This window comes from Manis pentadactyla, chromosome 5 (assembly GCF_030020395.1).
Source record: "Manis pentadactyla isolate mManPen7 chromosome 5, mManPen7.hap1, whole genome shotgun sequence".
NCBI lineage: Eukaryota > Metazoa > Chordata > Mammalia > Pholidota > Manidae > Manis > Manis pentadactyla.
This window is the reverse complement of record NC_080023.1, coordinates 1,115,531-1,136,894: the sequence shown is the minus strand read 5'-3', so window position 1 is coordinate 1,136,894 and position 21,364 is coordinate 1,115,531. Positions and strand designations below refer to the sequence as shown.

The following is a 21,364-nucleotide window of genomic DNA, read 5'->3' as shown; positions in this document are numbered from 1 at the left end:
GCTCCGTGTGGGGCTGAGGAAGCAGGAGCTCTTAGCAGTGCCATCCTCAACCTCCTCACCCCACTGTATGGTTTTGGTTAATCTTACAGGTTTTGAAGTGAAAGATCATGCTCAGAAGCTGGAGACGCCCAACACCCTACCAGCTCCCCCACAGATGCCTCTGCCTGAGATCCCTCAGCCATGGCTGGTGAGTCAGAGTCCCCCATCCCAGCAAGAAACTGCACACCTTGGATTCTTATGGCTTGGGGCGGGTGATGAAAGTCCAGTTCTGGAAGAAAGGAGGCCTTGTTTTGCTCATGGCTGTCCTTTCACTCTTTTCAGGACTGGTAGTAACACCTAAGTGGCATACCGTAAATCTAGCCTCCCTGAGGAGGCTGGTGTTGCTTTGAAAATCGCTGAAGCTACAGGTCCATGGAAATTTGTTCTTAAGTCAGATTAAAAAGAAAAACCAGAGGCTTTAGCAGCTAACACGGTGGCGTAGAGCCTGGGGACTTGACCCTCTTCTGTGTTAGTTCTGAATTTGGATTACTTCGTCTGAAACTTTAGTATTCATTGTTATGCTTCTGGGATAAAAAAGAAATGTTTTTCTATCCCAGAAGAAAAATATGTATATATTCCAGGAATGTGTATTTTATTTTATTTTATGCATTCAAAATTTGTTCTGGGGTTCTTTTGGCATTTTTGCCCTCTGCAGATACTTACAGAGCAGATTTTCATGTTTCATTCAGCTTTTTCTGCTTTTTCTGCTTTTTAATTTGTTTACTCAGGGAAATTAAATTTCCATTCAAAATCAGAGCAAAATCCATTACTTAGCAATTCTCTTTCTCATGTTAGCTTTCTGTATGACTCATCAGTTTTCTTCCCACCAGGATCAGAACTGTAGGAAAGCAGGGCCATGTTTCAAACTTTTCCTGCATGTCTGTGTCCCAGCCTAAGAGGCAGATGTGCACTGGATACTCAACAATTATCATTTTGTGGGGGCTGATTGGGTTCCTACCACATTTCACAGGTCATGCTCTTGTTTTCCATTTATAATTGCTTAACCAAAAAGGACCCCTAAAATATCTCTAAACATGTGACTGTGTACAGCTGACCCTTGAACAAAGTAGGGGCTATGGGTAGGGATTCCTCTTGCAGTTGAAAATCTGAGTATAACTTTTGACTCCCCAAAAACTTAACTACTAATAGCCTGCTTTTGACTGAAGGCTTCCTGATAGCATAAACAGTTGATGGACACATTATGTGTCATATGTATTATATGCTATATTCTACAATAAAGTCAGCTACAGAAAATGAAATGGTTTTTCAAATTGTCACAAGTCCCCACAACTTTTTCCAGTATACACTATACCCATTTTCCAGAAAGGAGATGTGTTTGTTCAGTGAATGTATGTGATTTGCTCAAGGTCATGTAATAAGTGGGAAAGGCAAACATTATAATACATTCTTTTGCTTACAAATCGAGTGTCTCCTCGCAGTACTCTGTTGGCAGGTGTGGTAGCAAAGCCAACACAACATGACTCCTCCACTGGGGAAGCCTGTCTGAGCCAGACCAGCTCTCCCACTTGTATGACTTCACACTAACCTCTCTGTGCCCCACGTGCCTCATTTCTAAAGAGTGTGATAGCAGTGCATCCTTAATAGGACTACCATGAGGATTAGAGAGCTGATCAATCTCCAGCGCTCAGAATCAACACCTCGCCTGCACTTAGCCCCACGCAGGAGCTAGCTGTCACTGTCTAGAGCAGTGCTCCATGGGCTTTCGTGGCCATAGGAATCCCCTGGGGATCTTGCTAAAACGAACAGTCTGATCCTCGAGGTCTGCATGGGGCTTTAGATGCTGCATTTTTACCAAGATCACTGTAGAAAATAGGGGAACAAACCCTAAGAGAAAATAAAAACCATCTGTGTTCCCTTCTTTGTGAGAGAGCCACTGTTCTCTGGTCTTTCTGCACCTGTGCCGTCCAGTGCTGGCAGTGTGGCTAGCTCAAATTGGGATGCGTTATCAGGGCCAAATACACGCTGGACTTGGAAGGCTTCCTGCGAAAAAAAGGATGTAAAGTATCTTCTTAGTAGTTTCCCCATTGATAATATGTTGAATTATATGATTTTGGATATGATGAGTTAAAGAAGACACGTTAATATAACCAATTTCTGCAATTTCTGTGGCTACTAGGAACATTTAAATTATATATTTGTCCCACATTTGTAGCTTGCATTATTTTTCTGTTTAATATATTTAATCTTCTCACACTTGAGGGCATATTGAACATACGATTTTCATGCGCTGTTTTTATTTTTAACATATATATTTTTTTCATTGTCTCATTTGCTGTTTAGTTATAATGCAAAATTATAGTCCAGAAGTATATGTCAACAATATTAATCCCATTTATTGATATATTGTTTATCAAAAAGATTAAGAGCTAGGTGAGGAATCAGTAGGTCGTTAGTTTTCTGGATCTCTCCCTCTGGTTTACTTTCTCCATCCTTCCTAAGTCTGTCTGGACCTGTGGCCCCCCGGTGGCACGGCTGAGTGTGCTGCGTCTTGTACTTCATTGTCACGTTTCCGGTCGGGAGAGGTGTTTCAGGAGTGAAGTGAAACGCGGACACCTGGAAGCACAGAGGAGCAGGCATGCTGCCAGGAATTTCACAGGCTCTTCCTTAGAGCAATACAAGCTGCCAGCTGACTGGCCTGGACGTGTCCCAGGTGTCCCGGCCCAGATGGAGTGGTCTCAGTTTCAATGCCAATTTCAGACAAAATACTCACTGAATGGTCAATATTTTCCACCATTTTTGACCACTGACTAGTCAATCCATTTCCATAGAATTTTTCTCAAATACAGTTCATTATTCACTTGCTCCTCATGCTCTTTTCTCTCAGTTCCTTCCTTGTCTCTCACTCTCCCAGCCTTTTGCTCTGCCCCTGCCTTGGGCTGCAACATGGCAAACTGCCCTGGCCTCAGGTGTGTGGCAAGCCCTCTGACTGGTAGTTGGTTAATCAGCAATGCTGGTTAAGGGGAGAAATTGTATTTTAAAAAAAGGGGTACATATGCCTTAAATATTTTAAGTTTAAACAAGTCATTTCTGAGTAGGAGTTTGGCCAGTGGCTAACCTCTCCCTGCTGGTGCCTACCCCATGGTGGAGAGGGTCTTCCCTCAGCTTCCAGGCCATGCTGTCACTTGCTATAGAACTAAGATTTTGATGTAGGGCCAAGAGCCTATGTTCTTGGCTTACAGGGCTATGCACTAGATTCTTCTTGTCTTTTCTGCATAATCTATATATCATTAACCATTTCCAGTTTTTCTTTCCTTAAAGTGGGGTTAATCTAGATACTGAAACGATCTGAGTCGGAGCCCCCGGGATTTCGCGAATGCTCTGCTCTTCTTTCATAGCTGACTTCCCACCCCCAACTTTTTCTTTTTTCTTGTTTTGCAGTTTGTCTTCACTGAACCTTTCTAAAGCATCTCAGAGAATTGTCAGCTTTCTGTTTGCACTCATTTTTTTCCCTGGTTATTTATGTAATCCTTAATCAAGTCAACATAAATAGTTATAGTGATAAGTGTAAACTGAAAGAAGAAAGCTGACTCAGTAAACGTATGGCCACCTGATGGGACTATTTCTAGGTACTGAGAGAAGCCTCTGATCATGAATATTTAGCCTTTTCTGGACATCAGCATGTTTTCCAGAGGGAATGAAGAACAGCTGTCAGTCCAGCAAGTCAGGAAGTGGAAACTGGTTCAGATAGCTCTACTGTATTTTTTGATGGGTTTTCATCGAATTCATTATTCAGTAAGGAAGCCAGTCATTCAGTAAAGTAAGTTTGCCTTTGGTGAATTGGTTTTTGGCTAGTTGGTCATTTGCTGTTGGCAAATTGACTTTCAAGAGAATTAGCTTATAGTAGGAAAAAGATGGAGTAGATAGGAAGCTGTGCTAAGCAGAGGGTGTACCACAAATTGAGGCAAAGCCAAAGAAAGGCCCGGATGGACTGGAGCATTGCAGACGCCTCTGTGTGGCCTGGTAACATGGGTTGGGCAGGCATCTGCAGGTGAGGCTGGCGCCCTGCAGGGGTTCAATTGGGAAGGGCCTGTGGGCCATGCAGAGAACTTGGGAATCTTCCTGAAAGCAGCTATAAATGACTGAAGGAGTTTTTGTTTTAGTGTAAGATTTTTGATACTCCAGCCAGGTGTTACTTCTCATCCTTTCTAGCCGCTACTGCATTTTTATGTATTCTGTGGCAAGTATTGAGGAATACTGCCTTTCAGCACAGCTATGTGTGTTTTAAACACTAAGAAATGTGTTCCCTTTTATCTGTTACTGCCTTAAGTGCCTGATGTTGCTCTATGCAGTTCTTAATGGCTGTTTCTTGGCATTCCTCTTTTTCTAGAAGATCTCTAAAATTTATTCATCTCACATAACTGAAACTTTATATCAATTGAACAGCAATGCCTCATTTTGACATGGTTTTAATTAAACTAATTTCTAACCTTTTGAGGATTGCATTTGTGTTGTCGTGAGGCATAGTAGCATGCTGATGACTTCCCAAGGTCAGGGAGCAGGTCAGAAAGGCCATCTCCTAACGTTGATGACACTTCTGTCCACAAAGGGAATGTTTGAATGTTTGTGTTTTGTCCCCAGTGTACCAGGAGTCCCTTCAGTGTGGCTGCTAGAGCTTGGGGAGGGCTCTCAGGAGTGTGGGTGGGGGTGCTTTGTGGGAGGGCAGGACTTCTCAGCCTGGAACTGCAGTGTGCCATGCGGCACGGTGAGCAGGTGATTTCGTTTTCATGTGTTTCAAGAGGAGCCTAGAATTGGCCAATGCAGGCACATGTATAATAAAAACTTTTCTGGGAAGAGTTGTGCTTTTCAACAGGCTTTTGTTTTTGCTTCATTCTGAGAGCTGTGCAGCTCTCAGATGATCACACCTTGTAGGCTGTGAGAGCTGAGAGGGTGCGGGGACAGGCGGTGCTCCCTCGGAAATGGATCCCATCTGTGTTGATACCGGCTACGGGGCCCACCACCCAGCTCTGCAGCAGCCAGTCCACTAACCCTGCAGGCCAGACAGTCACCGCTCACCTCCTCACCCGCCTCCTCCTCTTCGGGGTAGCACAGGTCTTCGTGGTGGAGAAAGAGAAGAGCCAGGTCGGTTCCTTTTGGGACTGTATGATATGTGAGACACAATCAAGACCAGAAATATTTTTTTAAATAATTTAAGCAGCAGGGGTTTACATTAAGCTTGGGTGGGTATCTAAAATTCTTTGGAATTTTAGAGTCAGAGCTTATATAAATGTGATGCCTTATTATGCTAGCAGATAACAATGAAGTTTTTTTTTTCTTAGTGTGGCAAAATATATATAACATAAGCTTTACCATTTTAACCATTTGTAAGTGTCCAGCTCAGTCAGGGGCATTAAGTACATTCTCATTGTTGTATAGCCATCCCCACCATCTGTCCCCAGAACTATTCCATGTTCCCACACTGAAACTCTGTGCCCATTAAACACCAACTCTGCACCCTGTCCGCTGCCCCAGGAACCACCATCCCACTTTCTGTTCCTGTCGAACAGTGAGGTATGGATGCCAGCCAGTACCTCCTTGCCTACTGACTTCATTTTATCCTTCCCAAAGGACTTTCGCAGCAGCTTTGGTATCTCTGACAGGTGGGATTATGAAGCTCTTTGAGATTATATGACAAAATTAGGTATTTTACTAGTTGCAGAGTTGAGACTAAAGCCCATGAATTAAAACAGAAAAACCATTTATTTCCTGATTGAATCAGATGTGATCCTTTTAGTGGATATGAACCATCTTGTTGCTTTCTTCTTTGTCTTTTGAGAATCTGAGCATTTAGTGTCATGTTCAGTTGCTATGGCATCTTTGTCTTAAATTTCCTCAGTGGCTGCGCTTCAGATACATGCTCTTTCTACTCTCGTGTCGGACAGTTTTGCCTTCCCTGTGGACGCCTGCCTACTGGCAGAGAAGGAGGGCAAGATGATGGGGCCCCAAGGGCTTTCATTCCTTGCCATGCAAAAATAAAACCAGAGAAAATTTACTGCGTGTGAATATCTCCCCATTGTTTACTCAAGTGCTATGTGGAATGCAAATTAAATAGTGATCAGAATGGAATGGGGTGTAATTTGGATAAAAACGTTTATTTTGCCAAGAAGATTACTTACTCAAGATTCTTGATGTTAGTTAGGATTGAAGCCATTTTTGCAGTTCAGACTGCAAAGTTTTGCCACCCATTGAAGATGACTTCACTGCTGTCCTTGGTCTCCCTCACAGCGCAGACCTTCCTGAAGGCGACCTGCAGCACAGGAAGTTTCCATTATGGCAGGAACGCCGTGCAGTGCTTCTGAAATATTCACGCTAGTTAGGAAAGAGTTTTGCTGAAATGTGATGAACTATAACGTGAACGTTGATTTTTCTCTTTTCAGATTACAGTTGAATGTTTGAACAACAGATTTGAACTGACAGGTCCACTTGTGCATGGAGTTTTTTCAATAAATGCATTGGAAATTTTTTTGAGATTTGGGACATTTGAAAACAAATTTTTTCTGTAGTTTAATTTATTATAAGAATACAGTACATAATACATGTAACATACAAGATATTTGTTAGTTGATTGTTTATGTTATCAGTAAGGCTTCTGGCCCACAGGAAACTCTTAGTAAAGTTTGGGGAGTCAAAAATTATACGCGGATTTTTGATTGCACAGAGGCTCAGTGCCTCTAACCCCCACATTGTTCAAGGGTCAAACTGTGTCATTTTTGGCTGTTATTCTTAACAGATTTTAGTTGCTGTAACCAGAAAAATAGGATCTGGATACACCACCGTGTATATATAGTTAGAGTCAGAAAGTGATTCCAAATTCTGGGCTGATTTTTTTTTAGTTCTCATAGTTTATTGGTGTTTCCAGTGCAAAGGACTAAATGATAAATTGAGGCAGGAGAAGTAGCTGGTGGGGAGCAGCAGAGACGAAGTGCCAGTTTGTGGTGGTGGAGGGCTGGTAGCAGTGCTGAGCATGACGTGGGGTACAGGCGGACACACCTTCCCTCTGGGGTGCAGCTCCAGCTGTGCTGTGTGCCTTGAAGCTGCAGGTGGGGCCCAGCAGCCTCCGTGGGTGGGCTGTCCTGCTTGGCTCCCTGCAGCAGTAGGTGCTGAGGGGTGTGTCGTGACACAGAAATGCCATCCTTGCTGTTTGGTGGGTCCCAGGCCAGCAGGCAGTGCCAACTGTGGTGGACTTTTGGCCTCTCCACTGACCAGCTCTGAGTGTGTGCAACCCTGGCTAAGGCCTTTTATCTCTGGATCCTCGGTTTCTCCTTTGTAAAGTCATAGTTGAAATACCAATATCTCAGTGTTATTTTCTGAACAAGAGAAAATGCATGTGAAGTATCCCAGGACAATGTCTGACACATGGTAGACAATAAGTAAATGATGGTTATTACATCATTAAAGTAACAGTAATAACAATAATATAATTACATTTATGCCATGCTGTTCTATAAACATAATATTTATTACGACTAATGGAAAAAGAATTTTCTGGGAGGCTTTCTTTTAGTAGCAAAGGCAAATACTAATGGGCTTTTCTTTCCAAAAAGATGGGAACTAAATTATGGCCAATACTGTGAGCCAAGCAAGCCGATAAATTATATTCCCATCCAGCTGTAAGTGCTGGTTTTCTCTAGTAAGAGATCTTAAAGGAGAAGTTTACAAATTCTTAAGGCAGATAAGACTTCCTAAACCAAGAAGTAACTTTCACTTCAGTATTAATTTGAGGGAGAAATACTTGGGTGAATTTAAGTTATTTAGTAACTGGAACTGTGCCATTTCTTTTATGTCTAGAGCACAGCAGAGGCAAAGGCCATCATTCTTTGAGGAAAACAGTTTCTCATATTTCTTTTAAGTATTTAGAGCACTGAGGTGGTTTGAGTTCAGTCACTTATTTTACTGGCCAGTGTCCCAGCCCAGGAAATGCTGGTGACGGACAAAACACAGTGTTAGAGCTTTGGCAGACTGGGTCCCGTGGTGTTGAGACAGAGTTCTGCCAGAGTGATGCCCGCTGGCGTGGGGTGTTCATGTTAGAGGGTACATCTGAAGCATCTCCCCTGGCTGGAGATTATAGTGTCATTTACCCTTTGGTGAGGACCTGGGGCCAGGTCTCACTAAAATTTTGAAATAGATAAAATTGGCTTTATGGCCTGATGACCTGCCACCTTATGAGAATATTAGAATTGGATCTCAGGGCTGGGATGGATATCAGAGGTGATCGTGACCAGTCGCCCTCATTTGCAAGGGTGGAGACTGGGACTCGGGGTTCGGGGAAGGTTGCATTGACCAAGGAAGACCCTGGACCCAGATACGGTGTGTGACAGGTACTCAAGTGCCCAGCATCCCTCTCTGCTTTTGTCCTCGTCTGCCCTGGTTTTCCATAGTCCCTTCTGGAAGTCTGCCTCCCCTGCTTTGGAAAATTCCTGTTAGTGGTGATTTCAGTGAATTCTTACCTATTGGGGAGGATCTGAAAGATGTTTTCCCTCTGGAAGTGATAAATAACAGTTCAAGTCCCTCTTTTAGCCTCTCTCCCACTTGCCCTTTAACAAACCATAATATTCTCCTAAGTGTCTGAAACCCCTGTGGCAGAATTTCAAAGGTAAACAGGTTCTGGGAGTGGAGTGCAGACCCTTCTTGGAGAGAGGGTGCTCCTCTAGAAGTATTAGTTTTTGAGGGGTATTACTTCAAAGCAAAAATAGTTTAATTTTTTCTGATTTTAACAAATGATAAATACTGTGTAGACAATCTAAGCCCTACCAATATGCATAAAAAAAGAGACAGCCATTTGTTAACATTTTGATAAATGGCCTTCTTCCCTTGTGTGCAGGCATAAATACGATCATATTAAAAGGGCTCATAGGATACTTGTTTTCTTTCGTGTCACAGTATCTAATAGAGATTTTTCAAGCAAATGACTGGCACATGCTACCCTTTTTAGTGCCTGCATGTGGACCTGTCAGTATCTCTCAGCTTCTTAGTGAACATCGAGGTGGTTTTGGGGCTGTGCTGAACAAACTTTTATTGACCATCCTTATACATTTTTGCTTACATGACCAATTGACCTGGGCAGTATTTCTAAAAGTGGAATTATTGGATGTAAGGGCATACCCATAGAAGGGTTGTGCCAATACATGACCATCAGTAGGGTCTGAGAGTCCCTGTTGAGATACCCCGTCAGCTGGGAGTGCGCTCTGCTCCTCACACACCTCATGATTATGTGTGGCACGGGGAGAGGTGGCTGGGCTATTTCATAAATGTTTGATTCAACTATTTGTAATGCTTTCCCTGGATATGAATAGTTTGACTGTTTCAGAATACTGAAAGGAAGTTGAAATACCCTCTGTTTTGTGAAGAAAGACATTCAGTGAATCAAATAGCTCTTTTCCAAAAGCAACACACAGAGGTTTTACCCTGGGCATGGCCTCCTGTTCAGACCTTGCCTGGGGCTGGGGGTGGTGTATGGGGTTCCGGGGCGAGAGCTGCTCTTCAGGGGCTCATGGAGGACTTGGACGCAGTCCCGTGTAAGACCACGGAGTGCTGGTGATCCGGGGCAGCCTCACATGATGGGGACACGAGGGAACTGGGAACACGGATGGGTGGCAGAGAGAAAGCTGCCTTCCCGTGTATGAGGAATACGTGCAGTTAATGGTGATTAAACAGCCTTCCTTCATGGGGCCAGAGAAAGGAGTAGGCTGGACGCACAGTGGGCCATCAGTCATTCACAAAGGGCTTCTTGATTCAGAGCCGAGTCACGTGGAAAGGGGTGGGGTTCACATTCTCAAGAGTTTACATATATATGAAAAAAGCCCTGTGATTTCTTTGGAACATTGTTCTACTTGGAAATTTAACTTGATAGATCTGCAGTTTGGGGCCTCTGTTCTGTACCATTCTCAGTGACATATTTCTAGTTTGTTTATGGAGTATAAGTAGTGTGAACTAGCTAGAAAAAGGAAAGTGAGAGAGGAGGAGTATAGGAAAGGTCTTTAGTGGACAGACCTGGTGTCATCTTCTAGTGTCTGATTTTGAGAAGGCTCTTCAGACACTGAGCCCCGCTTTCAGCATCTGTGGAACATCAGGTTATGTAGTAGCTTCCCTGAAGGAGCCCTGAGCAGATCACCAGATACAGCCTGTGACCAGCGCAGAAGCACCTGGTCCCGTGCCAGGCGAGTAGCAGGTGTCGGGCAAATGTTGGCTTTCCTTCCCTCTGTCCCCTTCCATTGGCAGGAGGGCGGGCGATGAGGTACTGGCCACTGTATGTGGTCTCAGGAAGAGAACATGTGAGGGAGGGAGGGCCTTCAGTGGGACTGGAAGGGCGGGTAGCATCCGGGCGGTGCTGAGCTGCCAGCTCTGTGTGCTCCAGAGTCATGGTTTCAGCACCCAGATGCCTCACCCCAGAGGCCGACGGGAAACTGTGATGCGACTCCTTCACCAGATGAGTTACTTTTACTGAGTGGCTGGCAGCTGATTTTCTTTCACTTATGTATTCTCGCATTTCTCTGGCACACATGCAGAGTGTGGTGACATTGTGGGCAAACTGCATCCCTTTATCCAGCCCCTGCTTAGCTGGTGTTACTGGGGGACACCGGAGAACAGAGGGCAGGGGTGCAGGCTGGCTGGGAGGGCAAGTTAGCCCGGCCGAGGCCTGTGTGCAGGGTGCTGACTGTGGGGCCTCAGGATGCATGGCACTACGTGGCCAGGGCGAGGCTGCAGGGGCTGGGGCCCTAGCGGCCATCTAGTGGGGAAATGAGCTCCCATGCCTCTTCGTAGGACGCTATTTTTTTTGCCCTAGGCCTGTGCGAAGGAAAGTGGAAAATGCCAGCCAGCACCTGTTAGGTGGAATGCCCAACTTCTGTGGTTCTGCTAATGTCTATGCCGTCTGCCTTCTTCCTCAGCCACCCGACAGTGGACCACCGCCGCTGCCCACGTCCTCTCTCCCCGAAGGCTACTACGAGGAAGCCGTGCCCTTGAGCCCCGGGAAGGCTCCAGAATACATTACATCAAGTGAGTGTGGCATCTGCCTGGCAAAGCTGGTCCCGTGGTTTGGGGGACTGTGGTATGAAGGGTAGCAGGGGGTGCACACAGCACCAGGGGAGTCGGACAGAAGTACCTCTTGATCCCAAGAGGTGAATCCAGGAAAGGATTTGAAAAGCCGAAGTGCGCACGAGATGCCCTCGCTAATTCAGATCGTCTCCCCTGTGGCTCCTGATTAGCGGAGGCTCACTGCGGTGGAAACATGCTTCTGAACAATATGTGTTCCCCTGGCGGATTGGGGACACGGTCTTTTGGAAACAGACGCTCTTCTGTGGCATGTTTGTGGGTGCAGGCCCTCGACTTTGACCAGCGCGTGTCCCTCCCAGGCTGAATTCATTGTGCCCTGTGAGCATAGTGTCTCCCAGGCTACAGTGATTAGGCACAAAACAAATAGCCACCTGAGCCATAGGCTTTTCTTTTTTTTTTTTTTATCTCCCATTTATGCAGGTTTCCTAGAAGAGTCTTGCCTAAATTAGAGTTGTCATGATGTGACTCTAGAGAGCTAGCTGCCTGGCAGCCCTCAGAAGCACTTCTTTATCTGTACAGCTTTCAAATTCACATGAAGAAAGATACCCTGACATTGGAAACCTCTTCATAACTTTCTCCGGAATTTTATTTCTGGATCATTGGCTGTATTTCTGTCAGGCAGTGAGCTGTTGTCTCATAATGAAGTGGAGTAGAGTATCTGAATATATGCAGACTTAGGGAATCTTGCTTTTCTTATGAAAGATAAAATGAGGGAGGCAAAGAGTCTTTGCGCATTAGAATCACAAGGCTGCCAGCACATGGTCTGTGCTACCTCAGAGCGTGTTATCCTACCTCGTCTGTTCTCTCGTGGACAATGTGCTCCATCATCCATGTTCCCCGAGGTCTCTGCTCCACGGAGACTTTGAGTTTTCTGATCTTTTTCCTCCCTGGCGATAAATAGGCAGAGCCATTTCAGCAAAGCACACTCTAAGTTGACGATTACACGAAGTGCTCCCTGACCTGTCCCCCTGCCCAGGATATTTTCAGAATGTGAAAGGTATATACAGAACCCAGGCCAGCTGGACCGTCATCCCGTCGAGGGCAAGGGCCCTTTTCCAGCTCCCTGATGCCTGTCTTCTCAGCTTCCTGAAAGTGCTGACACAGCCTCAGCCCAGGAGCAATAAATATTTGTTACATTCTGAATGAGAAAAGGGACAGTTCTGATGAGGAGGTTAGGAAGTACCAGGTTTTGAGATTTACAACTTGCATATTTTAATTTCTTTTCACTTAAGAACTATTTAGGAAAATGCATTCTGGTAATTTCTAAGTGTCCACAATTTCAGAAACTATTAGATACATTAGAAAACACAAAGAACTAAATGGCTTGATATAATTCAAAGCTGCATTGGTCTCCTTTCTCTCTAGCAGCAGGGAGTGAAAAAAAGACTTGGGTTTAATAAGGGTATTTCCAGCACTCGGCGCATTAAGTTCCAGCCTCCCTCCAACAAACTTTCAGGGCTGGAAACTGATAGTAATTGCGTTTGACTCTGGGGGGCCTTAGGTACTTTTCAGCGCAAGAAGCCCCACACAGCTGATGTGTCACGTCCTGTTCTTCAGAGAAGGCACTCCTCACTTGCTGACTGGTGGGCGACTTTTGCTGAACTAATTCTGAAGAACAGTGGTGGGACCCACACTCGCGGGTGGCATCAGCAGTGGCAGCCTCTTTAATTGACTGTCTGGTTGGACAGCAGAAGGTTGAGCACCACCCCTTCCCTTGAGGATCGGGCCAGGCTTAGGCTGTCTGCAGTCACCTGTGGACTTTTTGACAGCTCAGCCCTGTATCGGGTATGGTTTCATCAGAGAAGCAGAACCGTTAGGAGTGTCGTGGAGCGAGGGGTCTGTTACAGCAGTGAGGCCTCATGCAGCTGTGGGAGCCGGTGAGGAAGCCTATAGAGTAGGCTGGCTTGGGGGAAGAGCAGGTGGATGGGGCCTGGGGAAGGAGGACGGGCTGGAGCCCACTTCTGTCCCGCCTTCCTCTAAACCTGGTGACATGGATGGTGAGCAGGGAGGCCGGCCCACGCAACCAGGAGCTGCTTACACCCAGCCCAGGACTCAGCGTTGACAAGGGAGATGCCCCAGCTGGAGCTGGAGGCACTGAGGGCCCCGTGGCTGCCCCAGGCTGAAAGGAGGCCAGCGACGTGTGTGAGCCGCCGCCATGCCCGCGCTACCCCAGCCTGCAGAGCGTGCTGACAGCTACTCGCCTTCCGCCTTCCGGATCGCTCACAACTCCCTCTTGTGGCCACCCAGAGTCATCCAGGAAAGGGGATCTGGGAAGATGTCACTCCAGCCTTGCCAAGTTGATACAGTATAAAAACCACCATCGTTTATCTTGTTTCTATTTGGCATCCATGCACACCTCTTTTAACTACATCCAATTTCCAAATAAAGACAAAGGCAGAATCACGGTTCAGCAGAACAGGATTCAACTATCACCCATATGATGGAAAACTCCCTAGCTCCCCCAGAGGATACAAAGTCCCTTTTCCATTCAGGGTGACATCCGTTTTCTTCTAGCTGAGGAACAAGAACTGAGATCCAAGGCCGACTGTTAGCACTGCTGATGTCGGATGCAGAGGGGGAGAAGCATCCGCTTATACACAGACAAATGCTTCCATTTCAAAGTCAGGAATGAAGATTCACACCTGGTTCAGTCCTTTCAGGGCGGCCTGCAGCCCTGACCAGTGTGTGTAACTTCCTTCATGTTCCCTTTGCCTTCAGCAAGCACCTGGGTTGTTCGTCTAATAAGATGGCTCATTTTTCCTTCCTCAAAGTCTGGGCCTTTGGCAGGACTGCCTGCATGGGATGGTTGTGATTTTCCACTGACTATTCACAGGGCAGGGGGTACCAAGGGACAATGAGGGGTCCCCTACATGCTCCTCCTCCTTCCTAGGTGGTCAGACCCAGTCACCCCTTCTTTGCCTGTTGTCTCCACTTCCAGGTTAATGGAGCAAGTGCTATATCCTTTGGAGGGAATATTCTGTCCTTAGAAACTAAGATCTGAGGGCTAGCAGAGCCAAAATTTCAGGGAGGGAGGCAAATGTTTTGTTAGTGGATACTAGGGGCAATAGTGAGGGGAACCTCTACCATTTTCATCCCTGGGTTCCCAGGCCTGTGAATCCTGACTCTGGGAGAAGCAGCCGACTGGGGCAGGGCACATGTGCTAGAAGATATTCTAGAAGACAGCAGCCCCTGGTGCCAGGTGTGACCAGTCTAGCTGGTCATGAAACTGATTATCCACAGGGACATTCTGCAGGTCTGTTGTGTCAGCTGTTATAGGGTGATGGGAACATGGCAAGACCAGTGAATTTTATGAGCACGAACCCATAGCTATAAACTTCATTTACTGTGCATCGAATTCCATGGTTGGAAGCAGTGCTATGTGGGGTCCCGTGATGGTGACTAGGGTATTCCAGAGACCATGGGCACTGCTTTTGACAGCATTGTGCACAGGAAGGCAAGTGCACTTTAATTTTGTCCCAGTGAAAGTAAACTGCCCCTTCCAAGCTGGAAGGGGTTCAGTGACAACCTGCTGCTTGTGGCTGGCTGTGACCCCAGGGAGCAGCATTCTGCACAGGCAGGACACTCAGAAGTGCCAGGGTCAGATTAATCCTCATGAGTGGCAGTCTGTGTGGTTGATTCTCATGTGTGACCTCCACTCTGGCCACCCTGGCCACTTGTGCATGCGTCCATGCAGACAGGAAGTTTGGGAAAGGGGTTTACCAATGCCTGTGTAACGGGTCATGTTATTTACTTGGTGACAAAGACCTTCCACTGAGGTTGCTCTTTGCTAAGCATTCGCCTGGTCTGTTCACAGCCCTCTCTGCAGACCCCCTCGCTACTAGTTCCTCTAAAGTCTTGACCATCCACACAAAGCGTCAGGCTGTGCTCATGCATCAGTGTTGAGAGGAGGAGGCCGTGCAGCAGGAGGGGCCACCGGCCTCTGTGCTGCTAGGTCATGCACCTTGCTCCCACGTCTGGGCCTGATGGAGCCTCTAGAGAGGCAGACCTGACAGTCAGGTGCTTCTTGATGGGTCAGGGAACCCAGAGTCTGTGTTAGGTGGCCAAGGTTGCATTACGACTTCGTGCCCAGGACCAAGCATTCAGCCTCTACTAGCACACTAGGTCGTCAGTGAGCCGGAAGCAGTTTCTCGACAGTGAGCTCATTGTCTTCAGAGGTCTGCATAGCTGGGCCCTGAGATCCTGAAGGCCGGCCTGAGCTCACCTACAGGAGCCTGCTGACGGCTTCCAGTACCGATTTCTGTAACAGGGTTTGATTGGAGAAGCAGAAGTGCTATGAGGTGGGACAGAAGATTCAGTGTTGGTCCAGACCTCACGCAAGTGTGGGGGCCGCTGTGGAAGTCAGTGGAAGGCTGTTGCCCATGCATCTGGTCAGAACAAGAGTCTGGAAGAAAAGCTGGACTTGGACGAGGATGCGCTGCAATCTGCAAGGACAAACTGCAGCCCATCTGTCTTTCACCCCCTCCAAACTGGGTGACACAGGTGACCCACGGAAGGTACCAGGGCTCCTGGCTATGGAGTCATGTGTGCGCCTGGCTGGGAGGTGAGCCGTCAAAGTAGAAGGCCCTGCAGCAGATGAGGGGCGTCCAGTCACAACCCCAGGTGAACAGAGTGGGTAACAGATCCTCTGGGACAGACCCAGCAGCCCTCACTGACCTTCTGCGTGTATTGGCTGCCGGTCCCTTTCTGCTGTCCAGTCACTCACCAAGTCCCGCTATGGCGGCCCTAAGCCAGACCAGTCCTGGCAAATGTGCTCCAGCTTGGCTCAGCTGACAGCAACAGCTCTGCTGACCCTGTGGGCCTTCGGGGTTCACATTTACATTCCATTTTATTTTCGGTTTCCTAGTTCCCCTCCTTGTACTCCTCTCCCTCCTCAAGGGCAGTTGGCTGAAATGCCATTTTTTATTTTATGGTGTATGGGTATATGCTTGAAATATGCAATTTTATATAGTTCAAGTAATGGTTCTTTGGCTCCGCCAGGACTGCACGGTGATGGCAGCTCCTGCCCGTAAGACCAGTGTCTGTGTGGAAGAGCATCTCCTGACCAGCAACCTCCCCAGAGCACAAAGACCCACTCAGTTTTCTTGCTGATGCTGGTTGGCCTCCTCATCCTACACCAAGTGTAGACATCTGCACGGGACGTGCGGGGCTGGTGGTTCCTAATCACACCCTCTCTGGCTTTGCCCCAAATACAGCCCTCCATCCATCTCCCTGGGAGCTCCTGTACCACTCACTCAAGGTCCAGAGGTCATCGGTGGTCCACCCCCTATCCCACTCTGGGTCTTTCTTCATTGTTCACAAAGCCCTCCTTATCTCCAAACATCATCCAAACCCCAGCCCCAGAGAGTGACTCCTTGAGGTACGCTTAGAGCCACTGGGAGGTGCGCGGAACGAGTGCAGCACGAGAGATTCTGCTCCCTGCTGGGGCGCTGCCCAAGATGCTTCTCCGAGAGGTAACTTTCTCTAGGCCCATGATGTTGCTCCTAACTGCTCTTGGTTTCCTGCTAAGTTGGCTGATGTTCCTCCAAAAATGCATCTGTCAGTTCTGCTCTCTCTGAAGAAGGTGGGACAGTGAACTTCCTGTCTTTTTCAGCTATGGACCTCAACCCATTCCCCAGGGTGACAGGGGCTCCCAGGGGCCCCGCCGCTCACCAGGGGCCCTGCTGCTATCAGGAATGTGGTCTTGGATAAGTTACTTGGTCTTTCAGCATCATTCTTACTTTCCTTATAAGGAGACTGTAGTCGCCTTTATCCGTGGGGGATACGTTCCAAGTCCCCCAGCAGATGCCTGAAACCGCAGATAGTACTGAACCTTATACATACTGTTTTCTCCTATACATATACACCTATAATGGAGTTTAATGTGTAAATTAGGCATAGTGAGAGATTAACAACTATAACTGATAATAAAATAGGACAGTGTTAACCACATGCTGTGATATAGGTTAGGTGAGTATGGTCTCTCTCTCTCTCTCTCCCCCTCTCTCTCTCACTGTGCTGCACGCATGCTTCTTGTGATGATGTGAGATGATAAAATGCCCCGTGATGAGCTGACGTGAATGGTGACGCAGGCGTGTGACATAGTATTAGGCTGCTGGTGACCTTCTGATAATGTGCCAGGGAGGATCATCTGTGTCCAGTCCACCGTTGACTGTGGGTAACTGAGACTGCATATAAGGGCCCTGTACTGCTCTGCGCCCGTCCGTGGGTGGGTGGCCAAGAGGACCCATGAGATAGAGATGCAAATGCCCTCTGTAAACGTGAAGTGGCCTCGTCGTTTCAGGCATCATCAGTGGCACCTAGCAGAGAAATAGAAGTATGAAAAATACTGCCTGACACATCGTGAGTGCTCAATAAATATTTGTTGACTGAATTAAATTAAAGGTAGTTCCCATTTTTAGCTAATTTATTCATTACTACTTCTCATTTGTTTGTGAAATGTTTACTGAATTTGATGTTCTAAGAAATGTGCTAAGCATTGAAGGATTTGTGATACTTCAAGCTATTGTCAGCATGATCTTTCTGAGATAAAAAATCTGATGTTGTCCTTGCCCATCGGAGATCTTGCCGTTTGTATCAGGTCCCAGGGCTGTGCATGGTCTCCCAGAGCCCAGCTGCCTCCTGTCTTTTCAGTGTCGTATTCCACTACTGCCCTTCACATACCCTACATACTAACTGTGCTAAACTTAAAAAAAACACTTTCATTCTAAAAGACAATATAGTTACCCAAAAGTGCATGTAATATGAAACACTTAGTGACTTACAACACAAAACATCTGTGAAACCACCAGCAGGTCAAGAATAGACTCAGCCCTGGAAGCCCCCTGTCCCTTCCCTGTAACAACCCCCTCCCCACAAAAGTAACTGCCAGCTTGGTTTCTGTTGCAAACTTGTAAATACTATTGAAAAATGAAAAGGTCTACTCAGTTTTTTTGGGGGGTTTTTAATTTATTTTTATTTTGGTATCATTAATGTACAGTTACATGAGCAACATTATGGTTTCTAGAATCCCCCCATTATCAAATCCCCCCCACATACCCCATTACAGTCACTGTCCATCAGCCTAGTAGGATGCTGTGGAATCACTACTTCTCTTCTCTGTGTTATACTGTCTTCCCTGTGCCCCCCCCCTACATTATGTGTGCTCATTGTAATGTCCCCTTTTCCCCCTTCTCCCTCCCTTCCCACCCACCCTCCCCAGTCCCTTTCCCTTTGGTAACTGTTAGTCCATTCTTGGGTTCTGTGAGTCTGCTGCTGTTTTGTTCCTTCAGTTTTTTCTTTCCACTTATGCTCCACAGATGAGTGAAATCATTTGGTACTTGTCTTTCTCCGCCTGGCTTATTTCACTGAGCATAATACCCTCTAGCTCCATCCATGTTGTTGCAAATGGTAGGATCTATTTTCTTCTTATGGCTGAATAATATTCCATTGTGTATATGTACCACATCTTATTTATCCATTCATCTACTGTTGGATATTTAGGTTGCTTCCATTTCTTGGCTATTGTAAATAGTGCTGCGATAAACATAGGGGTGCATCTGTCTTTTTCAAACCGGGCTCCTACACTCTTAGAGTAAATTCCTAGGAGTGGAATTCCTGGGTCAAATGGTATTTCTATTTTAAGTTTTTTGAGGAAGCTCCATACTGCTTTCCACAATGGTTGAACTAGTTTACATTCACACCAGCAGTGTAGGAGGGTTCCCCTTTCTCCACATCCTTGCCAGCATTTGTTGTTGTTTGTCTTTTGGATGGCAGCCATCCTAACTGGTGTGAGGTGATTATCTCATTGTGGTTTTAATTTGCATTTCTCTGATGATTAGCGATGTGGCACATCTTTTCATGTGCCTGTTGGCCATCTGAATTTCTTTGGAGAAGTGTCTGTTCAGATCCTCTGCCCCTTTTTTAATTGGATTATTTGCTTTTTGTTTGTTGAGGTGCATGAGCTCTTTATGTATTTTAGATATCAACCCCTTATCAGATATGTCATTTATGAATATATTCTCCCATAGTGTAGGATGTCTTTTTGTTCTATTGATGGTGTCCTTTGCTGTACAGAGCTTTTTAGTTTGATATCGTCCCACTTGTTCATTTTTGCTTTTGTTTCCCTTGCCTGGGGAGATATGTTCATGAAGAAATTGCTCATGTTTATGTCCATGAGATTTTTGCCTATGTTTTTTTCTAAAAGTTTTATAGTGGTGGTTTTATGACTTACATTCAGGTCTTTGATCCATTTTGAGTTTACTTTTGATCTACTCTGTTTTTAAGAAATTTGACATTTTCCGGTGCTTTTGCTTATTGTGTTCCTCCTTTTAGACTTTTCTGTCTCGTTGGCAATGACTCATAGCAGATTCAGATCAAAAGTTTCCCCTTTGGTCTTCTCTGTGTCCCACACAAATTGCACTCCACTGTACGCATTTTAGCTGCCCAGCCTGGTCTTCCGCAGCAATGGCAGTGTGCTCTGCCTGTGCTCTCCTGGGTTTCAGCCACTCAGCACAGGACCACTGAGCACTTGGAATGTGACCATGCAACTGAGGAGCTGAACATTTAATTTTATTTAATTAGAATTAAGATTTGAAGAGCCACTGCAGCTATGTGTAACCAGAGGTGTGGTGCATGCAGCTAGTGTGCGGGGGAGGTTGTGAGCCCATGAGGGGAGCCTGCTTGGGGTGGAGGGGTTTCCTGGAGGGGCTTCTGTGCCACAGCACAGTGGGGAGTCTTCACGGCTGCTCACTGCTCTCAGTGTTCTGTGACCAGGGCCCTCAGCACGTCCTGACCCCCGCTCCTCACGGTCCTCTCGGCACACCTCTGCATCTTCCTCTGCATCCCCACAGGGCCTCTGGCCGGTCCAGCTCAGCCCATTCTCCATGCTGCTGCAAAAGCTCTCTCTCTCAGAGAGAACCTTGGTTTCTTGCTTCAAATCCTTCCCTGACTCCATCATCATGACCGAGATGGCAATCTAGACTTCTAGTCCGTGTATCTCCTCTCTGGGCAGTGGTTCTCTCCCAGGAGGTTAAAGCACAAGCCTGACTACTGATCACTGGTTTCCAGTGGGTAAAAAGCGTGAATCTCATTCTGCATAAGGTCTGCCGTTTCAGCCACTTCTGCCCAAATTGCAACCAATTGCTTTAGCCTTAGTTTCTCCTTATCTGTCATCCATTCGTTATGTAGGTGTTCATTCCTCAAATATGTCTGCAAAGTGAATGTATTCCAGATGTGTCTGGGGGTGGAAGGGAGGCAGCAGTGAATCAGACACTGAGTCCAGGAGCTTATCTCTCAGCCAGGCTGAAATTAATAATGTTACTGACAGTCCCTAGTAGTCATTAAACCCTTGTAACATGCCAGCCATCCTTCTGAGGGCTTGGCTGGTACAGCGTTCATTCATCTAGCAGGTCTCCTGCCTACAGATGGTCGTTACTTGTCCTGTGCCAGGACTTGGTTGCCTGCTGGCTGATCATGTCCAGTAACGAGTCCTCTTTCCCCTCAGTGGGCCTACAGCCTGACAGCCGGGCAGCAGTGACCACAGAGCAGGACGGGCTTTGTGCTGGGCTGGGTGGAAGCCGAGGGGAGCCGCTCTCCCCATGTCCTCGTCTGCCTGGGCCGCCACAACGAAGCACTGAAGACTGGCCAGCAGAACAGTCGGCAGTTACTCTCCCAGCCCTGGAGGCTGGAAGTCCCAGGTCAGGACTCCAGCACGGGCAGGCCTGGGGAGGCCCTCTTCCGTGCTGATGGACAGCCACCTTCTCGCTGGTCCTCACATGGCAGACAGGGCAAGACCTCTCTCTTCCTCTTCTTCGAAGGCCACCAATCCTGTCAGACTGGGGCCCCACTCCTATGACCTCATTTAACTGTGATCACCTCCTAGAAGTCCTGTCTCCAAATACAGTCACACTGGGATTCAGGCTTCAGCACATGGATTTGATGGACTCCTTCAGTGCACAGCAGCCGGCTTATGGTAATTCTGGAGGTTCCAATCAGTTAAATCCTCAGAGATGGTTGCACGTATCCAGGCAAAGGCAGGAGATCCAGTGAGATGAACAAGACACCTTCCGATGAGAGCGGCATATGCAGACACCCAGAGGTCAGAAACAATGTGATCTGTTTAGGAATCTAAAAATGATCTGGTGTTGAAGTGCTCATGTGTCACAGAATGCGAAGTTTGGTGCAAATGTCTGTGAAAGGCCCAAGGTTGACCTGAAGGAGAGGGTGGCCTTGGGTGTGAACTTGAGCGTCAGGAAGG

At 46.8% G+C, this 21,364-nt stretch overlaps 1 protein-coding gene across 5 annotated transcripts in view; it reads left to right on the top strand.

Annotated features, from left to right (window-relative positions):
• Positions 1–21,364, top strand: part of AFAP1 (actin filament associated protein 1) — a 159,494-nt gene that overhangs the window by 72,581 nt on the left and 65,549 nt on the right. For 4 of the 5 annotated variants that reach the window (XM_057501993.1, XM_036921359.2, XM_036921360.2 and 1 more), the window contains 2 exons: positions 90–187; positions 10,944–11,052. In XM_057501993.1, the coding sequence (XP_057357976.1) occupies positions 155–187; positions 10,944–11,052 (142 nt within the window). In that variant the 5' untranslated portion in view covers positions 90–154. Of the gene's footprint in view, positions 1–89; positions 188–10,943; positions 11,053–20,916; positions 21,206–21,364 lie in introns of those variants that run through there. The other variant, XM_036921361.2, reaches the window with a different exon arrangement.